Source organism: Chelonoidis abingdonii, chromosome 13 (assembly GCF_003597395.2).
Source record: "Chelonoidis abingdonii isolate Lonesome George chromosome 13, CheloAbing_2.0, whole genome shotgun sequence".
Taxonomy (NCBI): Eukaryota; Metazoa; Chordata; order Testudines; family Testudinidae; genus Chelonoidis; species Chelonoidis abingdonii.
Window position 1 is genome coordinate 23,845,969 of NC_133781.1, and position 25,886 is coordinate 23,871,854.

The 25,886-nt window shown below is 44.8% G+C and overlaps 4 protein-coding genes across 7 annotated transcripts in view; 3 read left to right on the plus strand and 1 right to left on the minus strand.

Annotated features, from left to right (window-relative positions):
• The window catches only part of ATAD5 (ATPase family AAA domain containing 5), a 28,426-nt gene extending 26,927 nt beyond the window's left edge, over positions 1-1,499 (plus strand). Inside the window, exon 23 of the mRNA XM_032805617.2 lies at positions 14-1,499. Within this exon, the coding sequence (XP_032661508.1) occupies positions 14-92 (79 nt within the window). The 3' untranslated portion in view covers positions 93-1,499. The remainder of the gene's footprint in view (positions 1-13) is intronic.
• A 2,055-nt stretch (positions 1,500-3,554) lies between these two features.
• Positions 3,555-7,299, minus strand: TEFM (transcription elongation factor, mitochondrial). The gene is made up of 4 exons (XM_032805619.2): positions 7,212-7,299; positions 5,469-5,938; positions 5,099-5,248; positions 3,555-4,034 (listed from the first exon to the last, which is right to left on the minus strand). The coding sequence occupies exons 1-4, from the start codon at positions 7,249-7,251 to the stop codon at positions 3,600-3,602; spliced, it is 1,095 nt and encodes a 364-aa protein (XP_032661510.1). The 5' UTR covers positions 7,252-7,299; the 3' UTR covers positions 3,555-3,599.
• Positions 7,300-10,584: 3,285 nt separating this feature from the next.
• Positions 10,585-24,514, plus strand: RNF135 (ring finger protein 135). 2 transcript variants are annotated; one of them, XM_032805706.2, is made up of 6 exons: positions 10,585-12,380; positions 16,605-16,694; positions 17,296-17,526; positions 19,788-19,950; positions 21,544-21,690; positions 22,476-24,514. In XM_032805706.2, the coding sequence occupies exons 1-6, from the start codon at positions 11,970-11,972 to the stop codon at positions 23,009-23,011; spliced, it is 1,578 nt and encodes a 525-aa protein (XP_032661597.1). In that variant the 5' UTR covers positions 10,585-11,969; the 3' UTR covers positions 23,012-24,514. The 2 variants fall into 2 exon arrangements, with proteins under 2 accessions (XP_032661597.1, XP_074927945.1); XM_075071844.1 differs by having other exon boundaries at positions 10,586-12,380; positions 19,788-19,949; positions 21,591-21,690.
• A 1,164-nt stretch (positions 24,515-25,678) lies between these two features.
• Positions 25,679-25,886, plus strand: part of RHOT1 (ras homolog family member T1) — a 42,367-nt gene continuing 42,159 nt past the window's right edge. For all 3 annotated transcript variants that reach the window (XM_032805701.2, XM_032805703.2, XM_075071845.1), the window contains exon 1: positions 25,679-25,860. In XM_032805701.2, the coding sequence (XP_032661592.1) occupies positions 25,824-25,860 (37 nt within the window). In that variant the 5' untranslated portion in view covers positions 25,679-25,823. The remainder of the gene's footprint in view (positions 25,861-25,886) is intronic.

Below are 25,886 nucleotides of genomic sequence, written 5' to 3' on the forward strand. Positions count from 1 at the left end.
TTTCTTTTGACAGGTTCCTGCATTATCTTGAAGGAATTCATCTTGAAATACCCAAAGAAACTGTTTACAGTCTGGCAGCTGACTTCCCTTAAAATATTTTATACGAGTAGAGTCTTGTACAGATTGGTCTATATGGTACTTTGATTACCATATTATTTAGTTTTTATTGTATATTCAAAGAGTGATTTGTATATTAAATCTTTTGAGTATTTAAAAATGCAAACTGTATATTTCTGCTGTGAGATAGTACTGCTTTCCACAATCCAAATGTGGGTTCTTTTGGTGCTTCTGTCTACTCCAAGTGTGTTCAAAAGCATTTAGTCTATCTGTGCACCTTTCGGGACCACTTTATAATTCTTTCCTCTGATTGCTGCCCTAAAGGTGCACTTTCCATTAAGGAGAATTAATCTATGTATTTGGGTAGCAATAGGTGCTTGAGTAATGAACCATTGCCACAAGTTCCACTCAAAGAAAGTGTTTTTCCGTGAGAAGACTGCTTCATTGGCATAGGCAGTGGTTTCGGCCTGGATCTTTAAAAGAGTTACCAAATAACCTGCCTGATGCAAGACTTTTGTAAGAACTGTAAGCCTCTAACTAATTGCAATAATAAATTAGGAAAAATTGAGTAAAAAATGCTTAAAATGAAATAAAGTGCCGTGCCTCATAATGTGCATATTTGTATACCTCAGTTTTTTTATTCTGTACATTTTATTTACAGTTGCCAGGCCAGTATGTTTATCTTAAATGGGGAGAAAATATTTACTATAGTCCTAGATGGGGCCCAAATAGATAAGGCAAAATTTTGTAAAGAACACTTCTGTATCTGTATTATCTCTGAATTATTTAATAACATATAACTTCTGGTAATCTTGTATATTGTGTTCTATTTTTTATATTGTATTTTATATTTGAAAGACTTCAGCCCAGTTACCTGAAGTTAAAATCTGTTTTATATCTGAAAGGAAATAAATTTGTGGGTGAGGCCCTGGTACAACTCTTTATATTCTGGCAGTATGGTAGGTAAGATTTAAAATGTGGTGATCTAAACCCCTGCCTTTTATCACCTGAAAGTATTTTTTTTCTAAATGACACATTTATTGAAATACACTCTTTTCACAGCCAATATCACGTTTGAACTGTTGCTCTAAAGACAAACATGTAAGGTTCAGTATAGGGACACAAAATTGCACATCAATTAATTAGACAGTCCTATAAATTTTGAGACCAGTTGTTTTAGCACCCTCTAGCTGCTTTTTTTCCTCCTATGTTTTCCTGGCTTCTTTCATTATAGTTAACTTCTGAATATGCTTGTGACAAAGTAAATTGTTGTTTTAAGATTAGTGCAGGATTTCAAGCAATAGAATGTGGTGTATATTTATTAAATGGTAGCTAAACAACTCTTAATGAGTTGTATCAAGGGTCTAAATGCACTAATATTTTAAATATCAATTGATCCTGTACAGTTTTGTAAAGAATAAAATATACCCACTGTTTGTAAATGTGTATTTATCTTCACAGTGTCTACTGTATACGGTTATTATGTAGCTATGACCCCTTTAAAGTTTTTAATACTACACAAATCCTAATCCTATTTCAGATTATTTATTTTTAGGTTTAGAAAGTATGCTTGGTTTTGGTAACATAAAAAAAGCCACAAAACCCCAACCTGCCAAAAATGTTCAATGTTTTTCAGGTGCTTTCTCTACCCAGATGTGGGGTAGTGTCCTTGGGTCGTCCTTGTGGGGAGGAAAGGCGAACATGCATCCCCCAGGGCTTACGCGTAATGTTTGGTGTTACAGTTCTGGGTGCAGCTCTCAACCACTCCTTCATTTATTACTCCTGGGGGAATTCTGTGCATGTGCAGATTTCATGTCCAGTGCAGAATTTTTTTCCCCTGCAAAAAATGTATTCCACCCAAGAAGTACTGCAGTTCTGCCTTTTGCCTCCTCTTCCCCTCCCCCCCCCATATACACCTTATGCCTCTAATGCCACTTACAATGCACATAATACTCCTGGAAGAATTGTGCACCTCTGCAGTGCCAGTGCAAACAGAATTTTCTTTCCTCCACAGAAATAGGCTGCAGTGCTGCTAACTGCCACTAGGGGCCACTGAACACAGCAGAGCCCAGCTTGCACATAGAAGACACTACTTGGGGGGAAGGAGAGAGAACTAGAGTGTTTCTGGCAGCTGCAGTTCCCAGCGTGCCCTGAGGAAAGGAGAGGGCAGCATGCAGGCAACTCCATGCAAGTCTGGGATTGAGCATCAGGTTTTTTCTCCCTCAGGGTCCCTGGGCTTGGGGAGGAGGAGGGGAAACAGGTGTCTGGACAAGGGCGGGCCCCTCAGCTGGGTTCTGGGGAGGAGGTGGTTTGGGTGTACTGGGGAGGGTGACCAGATAGCAAGTGTAAAAAATTGGGATGGAGTGGGGGGTAATAGGTGCCTTGTAAGAAAAAGCCCCCCAAACTGGGACTGTCCCTATAAAATCAGGATATCTGGTCACCCTGGGAGGGGAAGGGAGAGGGATGTAGGTGGGCTCTGGGGGGGAGGGGTTGCGGGTGTCTTGCCCCCCAGGTGGGCTCTGGGAGAGGGGCAGAGAAACAAGAATTGGGTAGTCATAGAGGTTTCTTTAACTCTACTACTGGAGGAAATTTTGTGTGTCTGTATTGTTAGACGTACTTGCTGACAGGTATTTTGAAATAAATTACCAAAATAATTGAAATTGGGGTGATTATGGAGTTATTTTGACAAAATTTGCAGAATTTTTAAATTGTGTGCAGAATATTTAATTTTTTGGCACAGAATCTGTAAGTGCAGAATGTCCCCAGCAATAACATAAAGCTGAGATATGCTAGCTTGAGGAGATGCGCTACCCAGTGGCTGATCAGTGTAGACCTCTGGCCTGATAGGGTATGTTACTCCTCAGCTACTGCAGCCCTTCCCTTGGAACATGTCAAGTCCAAAATGTTCACCACCAGTCCCAGAGTGTCTATCAAGAGGGAGAAGGAGCAGTAGTTGGAGAGACAAGTGGAGTCAAGGATGGATTTGTTTAAGATGGGAGAGACTAAAACATGTTTGTATGAGGGGAGAGTCAAGGGATGGGAGTGGGCATAAGGGCGATCAGGGGATGGGATCACTGGAGCAAGTGGAAAGACTAGGAGGAAAGTAGACTGATACTGCTGGAGATGTGACCAGAGGGGTGGAGACGGTCACCTCTTATTCTACAATCACTCTGGAAGACACATCATACTTTATTGTAGACAAGGGTTTGTCTACACATGGAATGATTCTGGATTTATTCCTGAATAAATGTGTCTACACAAAATTAATCAGGAACAACTGTGTGTGTAGAAAAGCATAAGAATCAACATCTGTTCATTTGGAAGATGAGCAGCTGAGGTTACAGCCTCATGTGACATACAAGTCCTCCAAAGATACTTTGAATACAGAAAAATCAGAGTGAGATTGCCTTGATAGCAGCGAACAGCACACAAACTTGGCTTCTGCTCATCAGCACATCATTTAATGTGTCAGTAAATATATGATACTTGATCAAAACATTAGATGTAAGTTTATTGTGGTTCTACTCATAACAGCAAAAGGTTTAAGTAGTGTTGTTTAATAGAAGTTCATAGAAGGCTAGAGCCTGCAGTAATGAATCACACATCTCCTCATCTCTGTTTTGGGTGACTGAAGAAAATAGGTTTCTGTAACGTACCACCTTGTTCCGGGGAAAGGACAACCGGGGCTGTTCTTGGGTAACAGACTGTAAGAGAAACTGCTTCACCAGGTCCATTCCACTAGACCGAGAGTCTCCTACCATCAATCCAAAATGTTTTCCTACAGTGCTTCGGGCCATACTTAGTACCTTGTGCTGGCCATCTTGCATAAACGTCTTTTGTAATAGGGCATACAACATAGCTTCCACGGTGCGAAGATGTAATGTTATAGGAAAAAGATTTGTATTTTGAGCAGATAGTCCACTTTTTTCCAGAATATAAAGATCAGCTTCAGGAATCTTAGAAACTACTGAAGAAATCTAGAAGTGAGAAACAAATAAGCATGATTCATTTAAACCAGAAATCAAAGCAGCAGATTTCATAGTTACTGTCTCTTAAAGATGAAGGGGGCTTTTATAAGAAATGTAACGGTCTGGTCAAAAGTGGAACGTAGTCTTCATGAGAACTTTACCCACTTTGTGGGAATTTCAATGAAAAAAGTGTCCAAATTGCACATTTTTGACAAACTCTGGTTCTGTACTACTTTGAAGATCACTTGTTTCAGCCTAATTTAAGGAAACTGAAATTTATGGTGAAAATGAGAGAGAGTTAACCAGTCCTCTAGCACACACAAATTGTACTAAGAAGGTGTTAGAGATTATAAATACTGTGGTAAAGTGGCCGTTACAAGCAGCTCAGCCTTAGTGTTCATAAGTATCTTAAGGGTATGTCTACACTGCAATTAAAAACCCACGGCTGGCTCATGCCAGATGACTTGGGCATATGGGGTTTGGGATGCAGAGCTGTTTAACTGCCCACACTTTAGGACCTTGTGTGGCGGGAGGGTCCCAGAGCTGGGGCTGCAGCATTAGCCAGAATGTCTACATCACAATTAAACAGCCCCACAGCCTGAGCCCTGTGAGCCCAAGTCACAGATGTCTACCTGCAATATAGAGAGAGAGTGGGTGCATCTTTCTTGCAGAATCTTGTAGTTGCAGAGATAAAAAAAAAATGTTGCAAAGAAGCCAGCCTTCCCATTTCTGTCTGCAAACTCAAGTCCTGCATCCTGCACACACTAACTATAGGATACATTTTAAGGGCTACTGACTTGCTAGATTCTTTATCAAAGGTTGATTGCGTAGTTACAGTTCTGCTTTACAAATGTTATAAGGGTCTGTTTTCAACTCTGAAGGATTTCTAATGAGATCAAACTAGCAAAATAAATACAGCTTAAAAGAATTGCTAAAAAGAAGGCCCTGCCTTGGAAAATTGTCAGTTTTTACATACTGTACGATGACAGCCCTAAGAACAAGCAATTTAAGATTAACAGAAATACAAGGGGAGGAGCTGATGCTTATTAAAGTCTCAAGCACGCGCTTCTTACTTCTTCCAGATATACTGCTGGAATATAGGTTCCTTTCATGAATCTACCACATTCTTCTTGCTGCCAGTCATGAACTGCTAGATCTCGATCAACATGCGCCCATGCAATTTTACGGGTGCCAAAAACAACAGACACAATGCTATCTAAAGTCTGAAAAGGAGAAAAAAATAATTACGCATTTTTAAGATGTAAATCACTAAGTACTAAATATTATTTGATGTCTTGGGAAAAATACCACTTCTGACAATAAATGTATTATATCTACTCTTTGATGAATTATTAAAATTGATAATTGATTTATGGGAATAACAGAAGTTTACTCTGAAAATAAATAGTTTCTTGATAAAATCATATTAAAAATGTTTTATACCTCCAACCTCTCTCTTTCTATTTCAGGTTTAATAAACCTCATTGAAGACCTGGTGTCTTGTATTTTTCTCTCTCTTCTATCTCCTTTCTCAGATGGATTGAGGATAAAGTTACACACCTTAACAACAGTTTTATATTGAAAGAGAGGGACGTTCAATAAACTCTGCAAGTTCTGAAATGGTCCATATTTTTCCCTATGCTCAATTACATTGACAGACTTTCTTCCTCGCAATAGTTTAATGGTGGAAAGCTCTCTCTCAGATGCTGTGTTGAGCACTTGCAGGATGGCAGATTGTTGTTCAGAGGAGTACAAATTAGAGAGTGCATCTTCTGGTGTCTTGAAGGTTTGATTCATCGCTGGGGAATTGACACAGTTGTGTTGTACAGCAGATGTTGATTTTTTCTGACACCAGGAATGGTGCAGGGGCTGAAGCTGACATGAACCCAAAGGGACATGAAAGAAATAGCTTCCTGAAGAAAAAATGAGTTAAAACAATGTATTCATTAACTTACTGAACACATACATCCATACCTCATTGGGACACACCACACAAATTTACTTCTGTGCCATACAAAGAAAAAGTGTTGGCCAGCTTTTTAATTCTCTTTAATTAAAATTGGCATCAGAAATCTAACATTTCAAACAGGTTATAGGAAATTCAGAGTTAGAGAAAAGGGCCACCCATCATTTTAAACTTCTGCTATTTGTGTTGGTGTTTTTTTTAATTGAAATTTTTTGCCACCTATTAACAACCCCCTGTTCTATGATCCCACTTAAATCTAGCCCTGGTAAGTAATGACCCAAACCCATTGGATAGATGGTCAATGACCTGTGAAAGTAGTGGATTGTTTCAGTCTCTTTCTTAGGGGGTAAGTATCACTTTCACAAAAGGTACTACTGTCACATTCACAACTGCTACTAGCTGTTCCCGATGCTAGCTACAACAGGAGCAAAGCAGCATGGAGACTGAATTACCCACTCAGCCATAGAGGTTGCTCCTCTGAACCAAGGTTGGCTTGAGGCCCATTGGAGAAGCAGCGGGGTTTGTACTGCCACTGCCTACTGCAGGCAAATGGACCACTTTAGACCACAGGGCTGTCAAGCTAAATTCATCAAGGTATAGTGAATAAGAGCAGTGTCACCCATGGGCCTTGGAGAGCAAATCCACCACCAGTCAGAGAGGCCTCCTCTACACTACCAGGCTGTCCATAAGGCATTGGAGAGGGGCGAGGGGAGGCTTATCTCTGCGTGTTTGTTTTAGTGTTGGACCGGGGTAAGTGGGTGGGCCTGGAAAGATCACCAGAAAGCGTTGTTTGCAGTGGAGTTGTAGCCTGTAAGTCCAGGATAGGAGAGGGCCATGGTGCGGGAGGCAACATCTGTTACTGGACGGACTGCTGTGGGTGAAAAAGATGGGCTTCCAGCTCCAGGAAAGAAGAGGTCTCTGGGGCTAGCGAGCGTGTCTCTTTCACCAACCCCGTCGCACCCCAGAACGTGCTCGGCGCTGTCTGATCAGCCCCTAGGAAGGAGTCCAACAGGACGCGTGTGTCAGGCCAGCGCTGGACGCAGGGCAACCAAGGCACAGATACGGGCCAGGCAACTCCCAAGCAGCAGGTCTCTGTGGCTGTCACCCGGAACCAAGTACAAAGGGGGAGAGACACTCCTTCCCAGGAAACCTTCCCTCCCCCTCCGACAGACACACCGACCGACAGACACCCCCCGGAATCCCTCTCCCCACCGCTCTACCTCTCCGGCGGAGGCTCGGGAGCCAGGCACTGAAACTCATCCTGCCGGGCCGCGCTCCCCGCTGCCCTCCGCCCGGTACGAACGGGAGAAAGAGGCCCCGGCCCGCACGGCTGGTAAGAAAGGTTCCGGCCTCAGGGTGGGCCGGGCAGAAGCAAGATCGGGTCTGGCTCCCCACAGTGTCCTTCCCCTGTACTGCCAGCAAACGGGGGGAGTAGTGCGGGCCGGGGCAATGCCACAACTGCCCTAGCCCCAGGGTGAGAGGCACAGCCCCCACAGCTCCCAGCCCCCCAGGGTCTGATCTGTGTGACCCACAGCTCCCAGCCCCGCTAGGGTCTGATCTGTGTGACCCACAGCCCCCACAGCTCCCAGCCCCCCAGGGTCTGATCTGTGTGACCCACAGCTCCCAGCCCCGCTAGGGTCTGATCTGTGTGACCCACAGCCCCCACAGCTCCCAGCCCCCCAGGGTCTGATCTGTGTGACCCACAGCTCCCAGCCCCGCTAGGGTCTGATCTGTGTGACCCACAGCCCCCACAGCTCCCAGCCCCCCAGGGTCTGATCTGTGTGACCCACAGCTCCCAGCCCCGCTAGGGTCTGATCTGTGTGACCCACAGCCCCCACAGCTCCCAGCCCCCCAGGGTCTGATCTGTGTGACCCACAGCTCCCAGCCCCGCTAGGGTCTGATCTGTGTGACCCACAGCCCCCACAGCTCCCAGCCCCCCAGGGTCTGATCTGTGTGACCCACAGCTCCCAGCCCCGCTAGGGTCTGATCTGTGTGACCCACAGCCCCCACAGCTCCCAGCCCCCCAGGGTCTGATCTGTGTGACCCACAGCTCCCAGCCCCGCTAGGGTCTGATCTGTGTGACCCACAGCCCCCACAGCTCCCAGCCCCCCAGGGTCTGATCTGTGTGACCCACAGCTCCCAGCCCCGCTAGGGTCTGATCTGTGTGACCCACAGCCCCCACAGCTCCCAGCCCCCCAGGGTCTGATCTGTGTGACCCACAGCTCCCAGCCCCGCTAGGGTCTGATCTGTGTGACCCACAGCCCCCACAGCTCCCAGCCCCCCAGGGTCTGATCTGTGTGACCCACAGCTCCCAGCCCCGCTAGGGTCTGATCTGTGTGACCCACAGCCCCCACAGCTCCCAGCCCCCCAGGGTCTGATCTGTGTGACCCACAGCTCCCAGCCCCGCTAGGGTCTGATCTGTGTGACCCACAGCCCCCACAGCTCCCAGCCCCCCAGGGTCTGATCTGTGTGACCCACAGCTCCCAGCCCCGCTAGGGTCTGATCTGTGTGACCCACAGCCCCCACAGCTCCCAGCCCCCCAGGGTCTGATCTGTGTGACCCACAGCTCCCAGCCCCGCTAGGGTCTGATCTGTGTGACCCACAGCCCCCACAGCTCCCAGCCCCCCAGGGTCTGATCTGTGTGACCCACAGCTCCCAGCCCCGCTAGGGTCTGATCTGTGTGACCCACAGCCCCCACAGCTCCCAGCCCCCCAGGGTCTGATCTGTGTGACCCACAGCTCCCAGCCCCGCTAGGGTCTGATCTGTGTGACCCACAGCCCCCACAGCTCCCAGCCCCCCAGGGTCTGATCTGTGTGACCCACAGCTCCCAGCCCCGCTAGGGTCTGATCTGTGTGACCCACAGCCCCCACAGCTCCCAGCCCCCCAGGGTCTGATCTGTGTGACCCACAGCTCCCAGCCCCGCTAGGGTCTGATCTGTGTGACCCACAGCCCCCACAGCTCCCAGCCCCCCAGGGTCTGATCTGTGTGACCCACAGCTCCCAGCCCCGCTAGGGTCTGATCTGTGTGACCCACAGCCCCCACAGCTCCCAGCCCCCCAGGGTCTGATCTGTGTGACCCACAGCCCCCAGAGCTCCCAGCCCCCCAGGGTCTGATCTGTGGAAAAATTGTGGAAAAATAAAAGACAGTTTTGACCTGCTCCAACTGCCCATGTAATTACAATAGTAAAGAATCCTTGTGCAGCACCGTTCATCCCAGGATCTCAACTCTGACCCCATATTACAGATGGGGAATCTGACAAACAGGGAGAGTAAGGCCAAGTTTTGTCAAAAGCAAGGACAGATCTTAGGCATCCAGTCTGAGACACCATGGGCTTGATATTCAGAAGTACAGGGCCCTCACAATCCACACAAATACAGTTTGGGCTATGGACTAACAGTGAATTGGGCCTCTCGTCCTCTGCTCTAACTACGGAGGAACATTCTCTCCTCTCACTGCTAGGGCTGGGTGAAAGTTCAGAGGGTTGGTCCAGTCAAGCAGCCAGACAGTTCCATGTTTTTCTTTGTATATGGACTGGTTTAGTCTGCAGATTGGGCTGGAAATCTTGCAAGCAAAATGTATGGTGAGGCTGCCTGCACTTACAGACATGTTCCAGCCTGCCTGAAACACTCAGAGTAGCTCGCTCTTCCTGCTGGAACAAGTACGTGCCTGTAGCCCAGGGGGAGGGTGAAATGTTTCAACTGAACTCTTCTGAATCTTTGAGAAAAAGATCTGGGTTGGATCCTCCTTTTATTTATCCGAATGAGTTCATCATCATCCAGCCCTGAGCAATCTGCTTCTCAAGCTCTACTTCTCCCTGTACTCACCAATAACCTTGCCAGTGGAGCTGCCTCTGCCTCTCCAGGAAGGGCCAGCTCCAGGCACCAGCTTAGCAAGCACGTGCTCGGGGCGGCCACTCCGGAGAGGGGCTGCACGTCCAGTTACTTGGCGGCAATTCGGTGGAGGATCCCTCACTCCCGCTCAGAGCAAAGGACCTCCCGCTGAATTGCCGCAGATCACAATTGTGGCTTTTTTTTTTTTGGCTGCTTGGGGTGGCAAAACCTCTGGATCCCGCCTTGTCTCCAGGAGAGCTGATGAATCAGGCTGGTTTCCGTTCACCCTCTTATTCAAAAATCTTTTAACAGGCTAATCCTGTGTCTGGTGAAATCAATAGCACAGCTCCCAGTTGACTCGAATGGTGTTTCAGGCCCTAGATCAGTTTTGAGCCACACGGTTTTATGTCCCTGGATTTTTGCTCTGAGTTTACCCAAACTAAACACTGTGAAGCCAAACCATAAAACAATTCATTGCTTTAAGGCCAGAAGGAACCACAAGAGAGCCTGAATAACCCAGGCTGTAGAATTTCACTCAGGAAAGTCTAATATGCTACCAACTATGCAGACCCACGAGAATTACGGTCCACGCTGCAGCTGATGGTTGCTGGGGGCCAAAGATCTGCTGTGTCACCAACTGTCATATGAGTTTTGTCATGAGACCAGGCAGTTTTCTCTCAGAAAATGAATGAAGGCATTTTGAGCTTCAATAAACGTTTTGTTAGGCCTCAAAAAGTTTTGCATGGCGGTTTAATTTCTCTGTTCAAAATAAAGTTAAATCTGAACCAAATCCCCAGATCAGAGCTCCCCGGAAGTTTGGGTCACGTACTCAACTTAGGCTATGTCCACACTGCATTTGGAGGCATGATTTCAGCATATGTAGTTATCCCTGTACTAGCTTTAATCTAGCTAGCACAGCTAAAGATAGCAATGAAGACACAGCAGCATCGGCTTCAGTCTGGGCTGGCAATGTGAGTACACATCTATGGGACTGGGTCGTCTTGGACAGATTAAAGCTAGTGTGGGTATGCCACCTGACCTGCAATCACCCCTTCAGTTGCAGTATAGAAATAACCTGTGTGGCTTAGACCCCTCTCTAACTTAAATCATAGTTTGGGGCTTCATTGTGAAAGAACATGCTTACTGAGACATGCTTGTCCTATATGCTTTCTCTGGGCAAGATTCTGATACTCGTGCCAACCTCCTAGAGCTACTGCAGGACTGTTCAGCAGTCCAGAATCCTCCATAGTGCCAAGTGCTAAATTCATGACTCCATCCCTGGCCCAGTGCAGCCTCTGTTGTCCGCTGGGATCACTGGTGGAGTAGGTCCCATCAGTGTGAGCAAGGGGATCAGAATCTGGCCCAATTTATTTTTATGTCTAGAGCTTCCTCTCTTGATTCGTATCCATCAGTTTGTTTTATTTGTGTCTATTGCTTTTTATTTACTTTATCCAGCTTGTCTTTTTCAGTACATTTTAAAAACTGAACTGCTCTTTTCGACCTGTCTTTAACAAGAAGAATGGAGGATTCCCTGTACTGCTGGTTAAGGGTTTGATGCTGCATTCCACAGAAGTTGCAGATGTTCAGCTGCTTTCAGAATCAGGCTGATTGTGTGGGAAATGAAACGGCCACAAGACAGCGGAAGAGGACAAGGAATGGAAGAACTGCTGGCTCTACTTATTGACCAGGCTGAAAATGGATACGATACCTTTAAGGAGACATTTTTTTGAGCAGTCCTATTTCGGTTCACTTCCCCTTGAAGAGGCTTCTTGTGTAATGAGACTCTTAAGCATGTGATGATTAATTTCAGCCAGATCTCTGGTTGCTAACACTCAGTCCTGGGCAGCCAGGCTTTGTGTGTTTAGCAGAAGGCAGCTCATTGTATGACATTGAGCCAAATACGCAAAACAAACTTGGAAGGAGGGAGACATCTCATGGAAAAGCGTATTTCCAGCCAAAACCAGGTCCCAGATCTGTACTGCCCCAAACTTGGAGAGGTTTGAGATCCTGATCTGCCTTTGTGATTGGAGCCCATCTCTATGGATAAATCCCAAAAAATATTATTATAGATCAAATGATTTAGATTATACAATGGCAAATGTTTGGCAAGGCAGAATTTCAACCTGGGGTTGGACTCCTATGTAACAGATGAGTGGAAAGAGAATAGATGGCTCCTCCCCCTCTGAACTCACTGATGAACAACCTTTCATAAGCATAAAAGAAACTGAAAGTTCACATCTTTTCTCTCTCCTGGAGGCCATGGCGGCAGCTGCTAATCCTGTAAAAAATCTCCAGGAAGAACTGACTTGTTCTCTTTGCCTGGAGTATTTTAAAGATCCAGTCATAATCACAGAATGTGCCCACAACTTCTGCCGAGCCTGTATCACCCAGCACTGCAAGGATCCAGGAACCGACATCCGCTGTCCTCATTGTAGGAAGAGCTTTCAGCAGGAAAACTTAATCTCAAACAGGCAGCTGGCCAATATGGTGGAAATAGTCCAGCACCTGAACGGAACTTCTGAAAAACAGGGAGAGGAGAGCAAGGCAGAGAAACAGCAGGTAGTATTGAAACTCTTTCAAGATGATCAAGAAGCCAGTGAACCCTGGGCTTGGAATCCTCAAGCTGGGCTTCCTCGGGATAGAAGCGCATGGGAGAACAGGATATTTACTGTGTGCTGCATATTTAAAGAAATAATAATTAATTAATCAGTAATACCTAGCACTTGTAAGAGCTATGGGGCCTGACAACAGTTGGGAGATGAGGGTGCTCAGCACACTCAGTAAATACCTTGCAGAACTGGGCCATAATTCAGGATATACTCCCCTGGGGTTGTAAGAAAAGAGTTTGACTGTGTCTTTGCCAACAGGTTAAAATTGCTCTCACAACATTCATTTTGCATTTTCTGACTGCTTTGTGTTCGCTTTCCGGCATCACCGTGACGATAACATTAGTGGGCAGATGTAAGGGAAACAGAAAGGCAGATTACTTTTCCTAAAGCAGCATTTATTTCTGGTGATGACTAATGGCCTGACGGATCCAAAGCCCACTGAAGTCAATGGAAAGACAAAGGGGCTGCCCAGGTGTAATTGAAGTGCCAAGGTATAACCACCTTAATAATAATACTTGACTGACTAGCACCTAGATATCACAGTGATGGGCACACCAGGGCAGAAAGCCAAAGCCCCGCTCCCCTGAACCCTGCCATGCAGAGCTGAAGCCTGAGTAGCTTAGCTCTGGGGGACCCCCTGTGGTGTGGGGCCCCAGGACAATTCCCCTGCTTGCTACCCCTAATGCCGGCCCTGGGTTTTATGTGCAGAAAAGCAGTTGTGTCACAGGTGGGCCATGGAGTTTTTATAGCATGTGCTGGGGCCTCAAAGACAAAGGTTGGGAACCCGTCCTGTAGCTAATCAAAACCACTCCATGTATTCAATGGGCGGAAAGAGTTAATGTTGCTGTGGGAACCTTGACATCTGCATTTCCTGCCCTCCTTGTCTTTCAGTTTTCAGCCTTAAAGTTATTTTAGTGTTATTTATTTATTTGCACTTTATTTCTTTTAAAAACTAAATAATTACTGATCTGGGTCACAGTTGCTCTTAGAGGCCTGAGCCAGGATCAGAGACCCTTGCACTAGGCTGTGCATAGACACCCACAGTGCCCCTCCCCAAACAGCAAACAGTCCAACTAAAATAGCAAACACAAGAAAAATACCTTAATCTCTCCAGGACCAATATACTGATTAAAAACTCGGTGTAGCGCAGGTAGCTTTGTCCAGCATGATTAATAGTGGGCATACTGTATTTTTGGATCCACTTTTGTTATAATCCTCTCTGCAGATGCTCTTTCATTTCTTAATTTAAAAAAAAAATTATTTACTTTGTGGGACCAAATAACGGCAGATGAAATTTAGGGGCTCTAGACACTAAGTAACTAATTTGTGGCTGCGGTGCCTTCATGGTGTGACTTGCACCCACATTACAATTCTGCAGCTCTGACAAGAGAGACTCAGTTAGGTTGGGCAGAAAACCAGGCAGCTGGCATGATGGGGAACAGATATTCTGGAGAGTAGATTTCCTGGGCTTGCCTCTGACAAATACATTAATGGTGCAGGGTGTCTTTCACAAGGCCAAATCTCAGCCATCTGGGAAAGTCTCTCCATGCAGGCCATGCTATTTTGAGGCACCATTGGCTTCTCTTTTGGGGGAAAGAGGTGTATTTAATCATTGTCCTTTGCCCAATCTGTGTTTGTTGCCTTGTCTAGTAGTGTTGTTGTTTCTCTTTTGCTCCCAAGACCATGTGGATCCAATGCTAGTGTAGCCAGTGATTTTTGGACAGGGGACTTTAGCAAATAATTCAGCCCCTGGGGAGATGTGTGTGGGCTTCAATTAGACTCACCTACCTTTGGTATGGTGCTTGCAGCCCCTGGGACAAGGTATCCTCCAAGCTGGGCCCACGGTGTGAGGGAATCTCCAGAGAGAGAAGGGGAGGGTGTTTGCAGCCCCTTCGGGCTGGAGTTGGGAGGGAACTTTGCCACCCCTGAGGTAGATGCCATGCCTGGCGGGACGGATGGGTCTGAAAAAAAAAATCTGCAGCTCCTAATGCAGAGCCCCCTCCCCTGCCTAGGCGGGGTCCAGGGGAAGGAGGATGGAGCTGGTGTAGTGTATGAAACTGCTCTGTATAGGAAGGTGCTACTGGTAGTAGTTGCTGATGCATTAGATTGTAAGAAACTGCTATTGTATAAAACTGCTACCAGCAGAATTTTACAGCTAATAAGGGCAGGGTGAAGGGCAGTGGCTTCAGCAAATGTTACTTAGCATGCTCAGTTCATGTGACCATACAAAAAAGCCATTTTGATAAAATAAAAAAGCCTCTCTCCCCCCTCCCCCACCAACTATTTTGGCAAACACCAGTGTCTCAGTCCCACTGGGGTACCTGCTACCCCCTCTGCCCCTGCCTGTGCCAGGTTTTGCCCTCTGACACCCTCTGCCAGTGCCTCACTCCTGGTCTTAACTCCACCTCCTCTTCCCCCATCCCTGATTTTGCCATTTAGCCCTTCTCCTAATCCCACCTCCAGCTGAGACCCTGGCCACCCCCCTGTGCATGTGCCTCTGCCTGGCTTCTTCCTCCCGGGCTTTACTGTCTCTCCTTCCTTCTGATCTGTCTCCAATCTCTGTCCCTCCCCCACCGCCTTCTTCTGTTGCCTGTCACCCACCGCCCCCACACACCCCTTCTTCCCAGGGTTCCTTCTTTTCCAGCCAGCAGCACCTGCCCTCTCGCCCAGCTCTGTCTGTGCCACTGCCTTGTTCCCCCACCCGCCCCAGCTCATTTCCTATCACCATTGTAACAGTGCAGTGGTGCCAGGGAGCTGTCTAGTTGAGTGTCCTCATCAGCCAGCTCCTGCTGGCCACTAATTCCACTGTCTCTCCCTGGTTCTCCCAGCCTTCTCCTGTAGATCCTGGAGAGAAGCAGGGATCATCAGGAGCCCTATGGCAGTGGCTCTCAACCTTTCAAGACTACTGTCCCCCTTTCAGGAGTCTGATTGGTCTTGTGTACCCCAAGTTTCACCTCACTTTAAAACGACTTGCCTACAAAATCAGACATAAAAGTACAAACGTGTCACAGCCACTATTACTGACAAATCACTTTTTTTTTCATTTTTTACCATATCATTATAAAATAATTGGAATATAAATATTGTACTTACATTTCAGTGTATACAGAGCAGTATAAACAAGTCATATGAAATTGTATTTTGTACTGATTTTGCTAGTGCTTTTTATGTAGCCTGTTGTAAAACTAGGCAAATATTTAAATGAGGTGATGGACCCCCAGAAGATCTCTGCATACCGCCGGGGATACGCATACTCCTGCTTGAGTATGGGACCCGCCACAGGTGGGGGCCTGAGGAGAAAAGCAGCAGCTACCCAGGACCACTCTGAGTTCTGGTGGAGAGGATTGTTAGAAAGACTGTGCCGCTGGGCCGTCTGCTCCTGCTGTGTCATGTAGTACCTTGTGTCAAAGGCTGCAGAGAGGTCTCGCCATGTGAGCGTGGAGATCTTATCTGACTTCAGTGAGACTGCTCACAGGCTCAGATTTAAGTACATGTTTTTCTGGATTGGGGCCAGAGTGCTCAATGCCTTGCTGGACTGAGCCCTAGATTAGTATTGTTAATGTCTGACGGTTATTTGGTGGCCTGCATGGAATTTACTGGTTTCAGTTCATTTCCCAGTAGCCAAATGACGACATTACAAAACCGTTCCCACAACTAGAACCTTGTTGACTGGCTCATGAAAGAAGCTCAGGACTGATGGATGTTTGGGGTGTATTTACAGCAACGGAAATCCGGTGTCTCATTCATCACAGGTACAGCTCCATGAGTGTAAGAGCAGTGAAAGATACAGTTATTATTAGCTATTATGAATATTTATTATTTGCATTGTGGTAGCATCTAGGAAGCCTGCATCAGAGATTGGGGCCCCATTGCATCAGGCATTAGGCACAAAATACAATGCAAAGACAGTCCCTACGATCTCTGGCCCTGATCCAACAAGGCAGTTCAACTCATCATAAATTTTAAGTATGTGTACGTGAGTAGTTCCATCAACTTCAATGGGATTAGCGTCATGCTTAAAGTTAATCACATGCTGCTTAAATAGTTTGCTGGACCTGGGGCTAAGTAAGGCAGTGTTAACAAGGCACAGATATTTTTCCCATCATGGCTTCTAATCCTATCACATTTTCTGCCAGGGTTCTATAAATCAACATTCATATGTTTCACTTTAAAGGTGAAATTGGAAATAAGTGAGGTCTCCAAGCAAATTGAAATGGCCCAAGATGCCATCAGCAGCAGCAAGCAGGCCAGCACTGAAATGAATGTACGTATAGACATGATCAACCCCTCTTAATTTATGCGTTTACGCATCACTGAGAGATGCATGGCCACCTTCATTTAGGACCACATGGAGCAAGGGGTCTGCCCAGGATCATCCACCTGTGAGTCCCCCTTTTACTCCTGCACCCCTGCTGGTTTTCTCTGAGGAGTGCTGGGTATGGCATCAGCTATTATGACTATGCTCTGGAGCTGGTCAGAGTGGTTGCTCCAAACGTATGGACACCATTTGCCTCTTTTGCCTCCCTCCGAGGAGTTGCATGTGATACATCTGTGCCTCTCGCAGCCCTGAGTGCAAGGGACTGAGCTAGAATCTCAGTCTCTGTGTTATGACATTGGCAGAGGACTGCTGTCCTTTCAGTAACCCAACCCTGTATTCCGAGTGCAACCCAAAACCCCCATTGCAGACAATGCAGGATTGTGCCAAGTACGTGTATTTATTAAGAGCACTGTCTTCCTCCAAATAAAAATAATCATGCTGAAATGAAGTGGTCACTTGCCAGAGCGGGTTAGATGAGGCTATAGATGTTGATGTTCCTCACCTCCTTGTTGCTAACAGAACTCACTCCCCATCTGCTGCCTTTCAGGAATACGTGTCTCAGATCAAAGGCTTGATTACTGAAGACTTCTGTGCTATGAAACAATACCTTGAAACACAAGAGAGAGCCACACTGATGATCATTGAACAGGAGCAACAGGTGGCTCACCAGAAAATAGAAGAAACGATCGGCCAGTTGGCTGCGAAAGTGAACATGCTCACAGAAATCAAAACCCAGCTGGAAAACGGGCTGCAAAATAACACGATGGAGCAGCTGAGGGTAAGTAGAAATCTATGGGCCAATGAGCATGTACTGAGTATGTGCAACTTTCATTCCCTGCACTAGTACTCTTCTTCAGATTTCCCAGTGCTGCACTCTCACTGGTATAAAGCAACCAGGGTGGCAACAGTGGGAGCAGTAGTGTAGATCAGATGCTGCCATTATAACCACAATGCCATTCAGACCTGCTGTGAGCAGGGTTAGACAACACAGGAACTACAGCGCCGGCAGCTGGTCTACACTAAGGCTCCTACCTCTGCTGCTACTGGTGGAGTGGCACCAGGGAGAGCTTACAGGTGACGAATTTGAAGAAAAAAAAATTAGCATTGACACAGCTTCTGGGTGCAGATTCAAAACCAAAGGGGTATTTTTTGCACAGGGAGGCAAGCTTGTTTGTATGGTGGCTTAATGCACAAGTCTTTCTTCTCTTGGCCAGCAGAGTCAAGGACAATAAGAAGGAGTTTTTTAAGTATATTAGGATAAAAAATAATCCTAATGATGGTATTAGTCCATTACTAGATGGAAATTGTAGAATTATTAATAATAATGCAGAAAAGGCAGAAGTATTCAATAAATATTTCTGTTCTGTATTTGGGAAAAAGAAGAGATGATGAAATCATGTCATATGATAACCCTCTTTCCATTCCACTAGTATCTCAGGAGGATCTTAAACAGCAGCTGCTAAAGTTAGATATTTTTAAATCAGCAGGTCTAGATAACTTGCATTGAAGAGTTCTAAAAGAACAAGCTGAGAAGCCCAGTCTTGGAACGCTGGGGGGAGCAGGTTCCAAAAAGCTGGAAGAAAGCTAATACGTCAATATTTTAAAGGGGTAAATAGGATGACCTGGGGAATTATAGGCCTGTTGGTGTGATGTTGATCTGGGGCAAGATGGAAAGGGCGATATGGGACTCAATTAATAAAGAATTAGTGGAGGGGAATTAATTAATGTAAATCAGCATGGGTTTATAAAAGACAGATCCTTTCAAATTAACTTGACAGCTTTTTTTTTTATGAGATTACAAGTTTGGTTGAGACAAGTAATAGTGGTAATGTAATAGACATAGACTTCTGTAAGGCATTTTACCTGGGCCCGCACAACATTTTGTTAACAAACCTAGAATGATATAAAATTAACAAGGCACACAATAAATGGATTAAAAACTGTCTAACTGATAGGTCTCAAAAATGTAATTCTCACTGAAAGGGTGTGTTTCTAGTGGGTTCTGCAGGGATCGTTTCTTGGCCTTATGCTATTTAGTGGGCTAATGTAATTCTTGGATGCATAAACAGGGGAATCTCAAGTAGGAGTAGAAAAATTATATTACCTCTGTATTTGACACTGGTGCGACTGCTGCTAGAATCCTATGTCCAGTTCTGGTGCCCACAATTGAAGAAGGAGGTTGAAAAATTGGAAAGGGTTCAGAGAAGAGCCACGAGGTCGATCAAAGTATTAGAACACGAGCCTTATAATGAAAGGCTCAAGCAGCTCAATCTATTTAGCTTAACAAAGAGAAGGTTAAGTGGTGACTTGATTACAGTTTATAAATACTGATGTGGGGAACAGATATTTGCTAATGGGCTCTTCAATCTAGCAGAGAAAGGTATAACAAGATCTAATGGCTGGAAGTTAAAGCTAGATAAATTCGGATTGGAAATAAGAATGTTTAACCATTGAAACAATACCACGGGTTGTGGTGAATTCTCTATCACTGGCACTTTTTACATTTTGAAAGTTTGGAATAATTTTCTAAAAGATATGCTCTACTGGTTTTTGTTTTTTTTTTTATTTCAGGGAAGTTCTATGGCATGTGTTATACAGGAGGGCTTACTAGATAATCACAGTGGTCTCTTCTGGCCTTGGACTCTATTAACCTAAGACTGATTAGTTTTTAAAATCTCTAATTTCTCCCCCCAGATCTCTAGAGTCTGAGAAGAAAGTCTAGAGAGAAAGAAATAGTATCTGTGGGGGTTGGGTGGTTGCTTATTTAAACAAACTATGATCTGACTACAGAAACAAGTCCCTGTATGAGTTCTGTGGGGGAAAATGTTATTTTCATTTTTGACCAAGAACATATCTCTCAATATTTTCAGCAGGGTTTAGGTTCTTCTCCTCTGATCAGAATATTATAAAGAAAACTCTTGTTGTAAAGTATAAGTTTTCTGGAGAGTTTATTATGAAATCACCAGAAATTCTTGATGGAATTATTGCCATTTGTTTAGCTCGAGCTACCCTTGCATTCATCTTTTCTGTTGTCATTAGGATACATCGTCCAAAAGAGAAAAGTACATAGGCTCTCCGATAATAATTAATAAAATTATGCTTGATGCTAAGAAGATTAGTGTTGTCACAAGTGCTGTAGAAGAGCTCAAGAAACAACTGGAAGTGTTAATATTGAAGAAATATCCTGCCCAGCTCCCACAAGGTAAATTTACTTTATTTGTGTCTTCTTTTGTTGTGAAACCTCTTGACTTGTTACAGGACTTGATCCTGCAAGATGCTGCTGAGCAACTCCTGGAGGCTCTGCGCACTGTCACCTCCCTTTGAAGTAAACACTTTGTTTGGCACCTTGTTTGCAGGGTTGTACATATATTACTTAGAGGGATACTGTTAGGAAGTTTGGCCTCAAAATATAAGATTTGTTTGAGTATGTTTGCAGCATTTTTTTTAAACTCTCAGGGTTTTTTTTGAGGGGGAGGGAGTGTTCTAAATTCCCTTGCAGTCTTGAAGACCAAAATAATAATGTCTATTCCATGGACCATGGGAACCAGAAAGTGGTTCTGGAAGCAATTTGGAAACAGATCAGTTATGTTTCATTCTCTGTTTACTCTTTAGATATCAATGTAAACAATTTCCTAAAAGAAATGCTGACCAGAAGTAGAGTCTTTACTAAGAATAGGCCAAATTCTCAAGTTCTTGCTCACAGAGAGTTGTGCTTTAGCAAGGACTTTGGGATTTGGCTCAGTATTTGCTCGTGTCTCAGGTACAGTTCTTATGCTTAAGAAGGGAGCCTTCTTAAGCATATGATTAGGAGAACTGCATATGATTAGCAGCAGATGATTAGGAGAACTTCAACCTAAGGACCACAGGCCTATAGTAGAAATTATTACTGATAAAGCACAATGTGCTAGTTGATGTACAAACAGAAATAAAGACAAGGTCCCTGCCCTAAAATGTTTTCAAATGTAAAAAGAAACTGAACAAGAGTCTCATTTTCCAATTATTGAGAAAACACCAGAATAATGAAACCAAGAGGGGGTTAGCTGTGAGCAGATCCTCCCTAGTGAATGTTTCCAGTGAGCAGTCTTTCTATTTTTTCTTCTTCTCCTTTCAAGTATAGTCCTTATACTGTGGGGACTGGGGTACCAATTCTGCAAACAGTCATTCACATGCTTAATTTTAAGCATGTATATAGGTGTTTGCAGGATTGGGACCCTATGCAACAGGCAGCAATAGAAGTACAAAGTATTAACATCAAAGCAACATTGTTTCCAAAACACTTTTGCCAAAAAAACTTTCACCAGAACTGTGCAGATTAATGTTGAGAGTGACTCAGACATATGAAAAGAGTTCCAAGTGGCAGTCTTGCACATATGCTTTACAGTGTTACTGCAAATCATAGACAGTTCCATGAGTGGAAGTATTTAATGTTTTAGAAATACTCATGCAATTACACATACCATACTGATGAGTACAGTATAAGAACCTGTGTAGAACAGATAGTTAATTTGTGATTACTTATACAATATCATGCCTAACTGGTCTGTTACATATCTAATTGGTCATATATAGGTACAGTGACTGCAGCTGCATGCAACATGTTTTGATAATTGTGGATGTAAAGTATATATACCAACTGCACAAATATCTTTGCTTGAATAATTGCATACCCATTCATCTAGAAATCTAGGTCAAAGAGCATTATAAAAATGTCAGCTATTATTTTTTTCCTATTTGACATGTACTGTAACTGTAACCACCTGTATTTTGGTTCATAAATCTGTTGTTTGCCTTTTAGTAGAAGAAACCCCTAGCAGAAAGATTTTTCCCCCTCCACATTTATCGGAACCTGTAGGTTTACTTCAGGAGAGGAGTGTCTGTTCCACATCTGTGGTGTCTGCATCTGACAATCCAGAACCAGTTGTTTCAAGTCAGTTTTCTCAGTGTAAGTATGTAAGCCAATGTGACCACCAGATAGCGACATTAAAATGAAGGATTTTAGAATGTTCACCAACAGGGTCAGATCCTCAGCTACTCTGATTTGGTGTAGCATCATTGACATAAGAGGAGGAATGTGCATTTACACCAGCTAAGGATCTGGCTGTTTATTTTTCAATACATCATTTGTTTAAAGGAAGAAATTTTCACAACATACTATAAAGTACTGAAGCTGTAGCTTAACCACTAATCAAACTTATCAGTCTAAAAACCATACGGTAACTTGTTCAAATGAACTGGTGACTACTTAGATTCTGATGGGCGTGGTAAGTGTTCCACTTGTATTGCTAATGGGATCATTGTGTTGTAAGACTGTCACTGGGGACAGAGTCCAAGTGGTAGGTACCCTCAGCTTCTACTGAAGTCTGTGAGCCAAATCCAGAGTCCTTAGTGAGTTTTTACTCAGTACTGGCAGCCAGTCAATGGAGTTTGCTTGAGTAAGGACTGGGCCCTGGATTTGGCCCCTGGAGTTCAGTGGAAATTAATGGTTCTCAGCAATTTGCCAAATCAGGCAATTTATGAATTTATTATTATTATTATTTTATTTTGTTAAACATCAGTGTCTGATCACTACTAGAAAGCTGGCATTTGGATTACCCTAATGGGGTACACATACAGGGGTATGCAGAGGGCACTTCAACTTTCGGCTGTGTTTCACCTTTGTTGAAAATGTTTCATTGCCCAGCCTCCCTGGTGCCTTCAGGTTAGGAAATTTTCTATTATCTACTTTAGGGGCAGTGAACGTGACCTTTGATCTCCAAAGAATCCATCGTAACCTGGAGATCAGATCTGAGAATAAGAAAGTGATTGTATCCCGTTTTCCACCTGGGTATGAACCAGCTCTTAAGAGATTCTGCATCAGCCAAGTGATGTGTTCCCAAAGTTTCTCTGAAGGACGTCATTACTGGGAAGTAAGTACCAAGGACAGTGGTGGATGGGCTGTTGGAGTTGCTGATGGAAATATTGGTAGAAAAGATCAACTGGGGAGAACTGAACTATCCTGGTGTGTGGAATGGAGTGGTAAGAATAAACAGTTGTCAGCGTGGCACAGGAACCAGGAAACCCGATTAAGTGAAGACAGACCCCTGAATGTTGGAGTTTTCCTTGATCTTGCAAACAAGCACCTGTCATTTTATTCTCTCACTGATAAAGAAACACTCTTGCACAGATTTGAAATCAACATCCTACGTCCTGTTTACCCTGCTTTCTGGCTGTATGGTTTGGATGAAGAAGGATCCTTAACTATAAATCATATTAACAAGGACTAGTCTGCAGTTCTTATGGAAATTGAAGATTTAAGCTGTGAATTGCAGAGTTGCAAGAATAGAGCTCTTGTAGAGTTTTATGTTTGGATGTGAGGCTTTTATATCATGATGCAGGGCTACCATCGCTAGCATTGCGGGAAATTAACAGCTGATATGTTTTCTTCCTTGGCTTTTCTCTATTTTCTCCCTCCTTGTTACAAATCCTGCCTGATCCACCCTGGCTGTGTTAAAGCAGGGTACGGGGGTATTATGTTTAACTCGATTACACTCCCTGTTTCCCTGCACCTTAACTTAGCTTAACTTTTTGCTCAAGCACAGGCCAAAATTGTGTCCTTTCAGAAAGCATTAGGCAGAGTCAAACCTCAGAGCTATTGTATGTAAAACCCTGAATGTAACTATTAATAACAGGTCCCAGTCAGCTTGAAAGAGAGAGTATCTACATTTTCATGGCACACAAACATTTAATACACTCAAAAACATTGTTAATAATATTTGGAATACTTAGGAATAATTTCTCTAAAGGTATTAAGTAATAAATCTCCAGTGTTTCCCATAGAGACCTCCCTTTGTTGTTGTTACATATATCTAAATTCAGGGCTTTAACATACATTTACACTTCTGTACCTGGGTACACACATTCCTCTGTGATCTTCTTTCAGAAATATCTCAGATGCTATAGTGTGTCTAGTGACTGCCACACCTTACTGCTGCTTATTTTGGGTCCCTTCTAGCTGAGTTACCCTGTCCTGCAGGTGTGCAGAGATGTAGTATTCACACAAAAGTCTGTCTTCTCCCCGTTGCTTTCTCTTCCCTTTCTTTGGGCCCTGCAAAATTCAAATGCTGCAGTACAGAGTACATTGACATGTGCCTAAGTGTTTGCAAGATCAGGGCCCTAAGAGTAAAATTTTGCTGTCTGATCTTCATGGCGGATCTAGGCTCCAATATTTGTGTATTTCCAACAGTGAACATTTCTGCACCATTAGGGAAAGCAGAACATTGGTGTTTATGGCCTTGATCTCGTAAACATTTACAAATATGCTTAACTTTAAGGACAAGTCTTCCCACTGACAGAAGTCATTAGGACAATGCTTGTGCTTAAAGGTAAGCACATTCATAAGTTTTGGCAGGAACGTAGGTCTATTGTGTGGATCTGAGAGATGATGCACATGGGATGACTGACATGTAAGCAAGTTGGCCCTGGCACATAACCACGCGGATATTTCTTTCCCCAAGTCGACTTGGAAAAGAGAGAAAGAGCACCAACAAAGCAGGGAGGATACTGAACAGGATTTGGGCACTTCCAGTTTCCCAAATGCAGACTGATCATGGCAGCTCCGAGACTGTAATTTGTCACTGTTTGTAAAATAACCCTCCTGTATAATCTGAAAATGGGCACTTGACGTTGGTTCTGGCTTTTCATACATACCACCTGCATGTCTCATTTGCTGTCTTTTACTTTGTGTCATTGATGTGGATGATGTTTTATTAAAATATATGAAAATCTGACTGTGCGTCTTTCATTACTGAAATCCAAATCACAATCCCATTGAAACTAATGGCAAAATTCCAAATGACTTTGATGGAATCAAAATGTAGCGCTTAGGACCTAAACTTATTGCCTTTTCTCAGGCAAAACTCTCATTGACTTCAGTAGTTTTACACCTGAGTAAGGAGTGCTGGCTTTGGCTGTTAATTTCTAGGTTACACGTACAAAACGAGGGAAGGGTACACAATATTAGTCAGCATGTTGTATTTCATGTGATAAACTGTGAATGTCTTGTTGGTATTTAATGGGCACTTTTTATTCAAGTTTCTGATTCTTGTAACTAAATGACCCTATTACCAGATATTTCTCTTTGTCTTTATAAAAGAGAAACAACATGTGAGGAGACCTTACCGCCTAGGCCTATGTTAAACATTGGGGCACAAACAGAGGTGGAAACAAAGTCCATGTAACATTTACGCCTGCAGGGTCCAGTTTGTGTGGTGGTTAAATTGTGGTGCACAGGTGGCAATGTGGTGAGTCTTGCCCCACATGCTCGGCTGAGAAGAAGGACTCCTCTATGCATCCTGCCAGTTCCAGATGCATAGATGGTCTCCCTGCCCCATGCACCGAGGGATAGCAAGCAATGTCCCAGGTCCCCCATGTCTGAAATTCTCCTCCGCCAGCCCTGGACTCAGTGTGGAGAGAGTCGAAAGACCTGCCCAACATACACAGATACACTCATGTAACAGACGTGTCTGCTACATGGACGGACATGCAGAGACCCTCAACATGGAGAGAGACACAGAGCACAGTCAGACGGACAGACCTCCATGCCACAGACAGCCCCAGCACGGACAGACTGTCTATGCTGTGGGTGAGTATGTCTGACACAGGGTGACCAGACAGCAAAGGTGAAAAATTGGGACAGGGTGTGTGTGTGTGTGGGGGGGGGGTTAATAGGTGCCTATATAAGAAAAAGCCCCCAAAATCGGGACTGTCCTTATAAAATCGGGACATCTGGGGTCCCCTAGTCTGACCCAGGGTGGACAGACAGATGCATTCATTCCCAACACAGACAGACTCAGCACAGGCTCCACCACTGTCCCCCTCCAGCCAGCAGAGCCCAGACCTAGTACAGGCCCCTCACCGCCAGGGGGCGCGCTCGTTCTCGCGCGCTCATACTCTTTCCTCGCGCTAGCGTGTCCCCCTCGGGCTGCCGTAGCCGCTGGGGGGCCGGAGCGTGCTGGAGGCGAGGCAAGGCAAGGCCGCAGCCTCCCCCCCAACCATGATGTGAGCGGGACCCGGAGCCTGGGTCCAGGGTGTGGGGAGATGAAGAAGGACGTGAGGATCCTGCTGGTGGGAGAACGTGAGTCGGGGAGGGGGCTGTGGGGG

Coding starts and splice junctions, on each gene's coding strand:
- RNF135 (XM_032805706.2), top strand. CDS start 11,970: ATGAGTGGAAAGAGAATAGATGGCTCCTCCCCCTCTGAACTCACTGAT. Junction 16,695..17,295: donor AGGCCAGCACTGAAATGAAT/GTACGTATAGAC, acceptor GCTGCCTTTCAG/GAATACGTGTCTCAGATCAA. Junction 17,527..19,787: donor ACACGATGGAGCAGCTGAGG/GTAAGTAGAAAT, acceptor TGTTGTCATTAG/GATACATCGTCCAAAAGAGA.
- TEFM (XM_032805619.2), bottom strand. CDS start 7,251: ATGAGTTTCAGTGCCTGGCTCCCGAGCCTCCGCCGGAGAG. Junction 5,939..7,211: donor CCCGAGCCTCCGCCGGAGAG/GTAGAGCGGTGG, acceptor TTTTTTCTTCAG/GAAGCTATTTCTTTCATGTC. Junction 4,035..5,098: donor CAGCAGTATATCTGGAAGAA/GTAAGAAGCGCG, acceptor TCTCACTTCTAG/ATTTCTTCAGTAGTTTCTAA.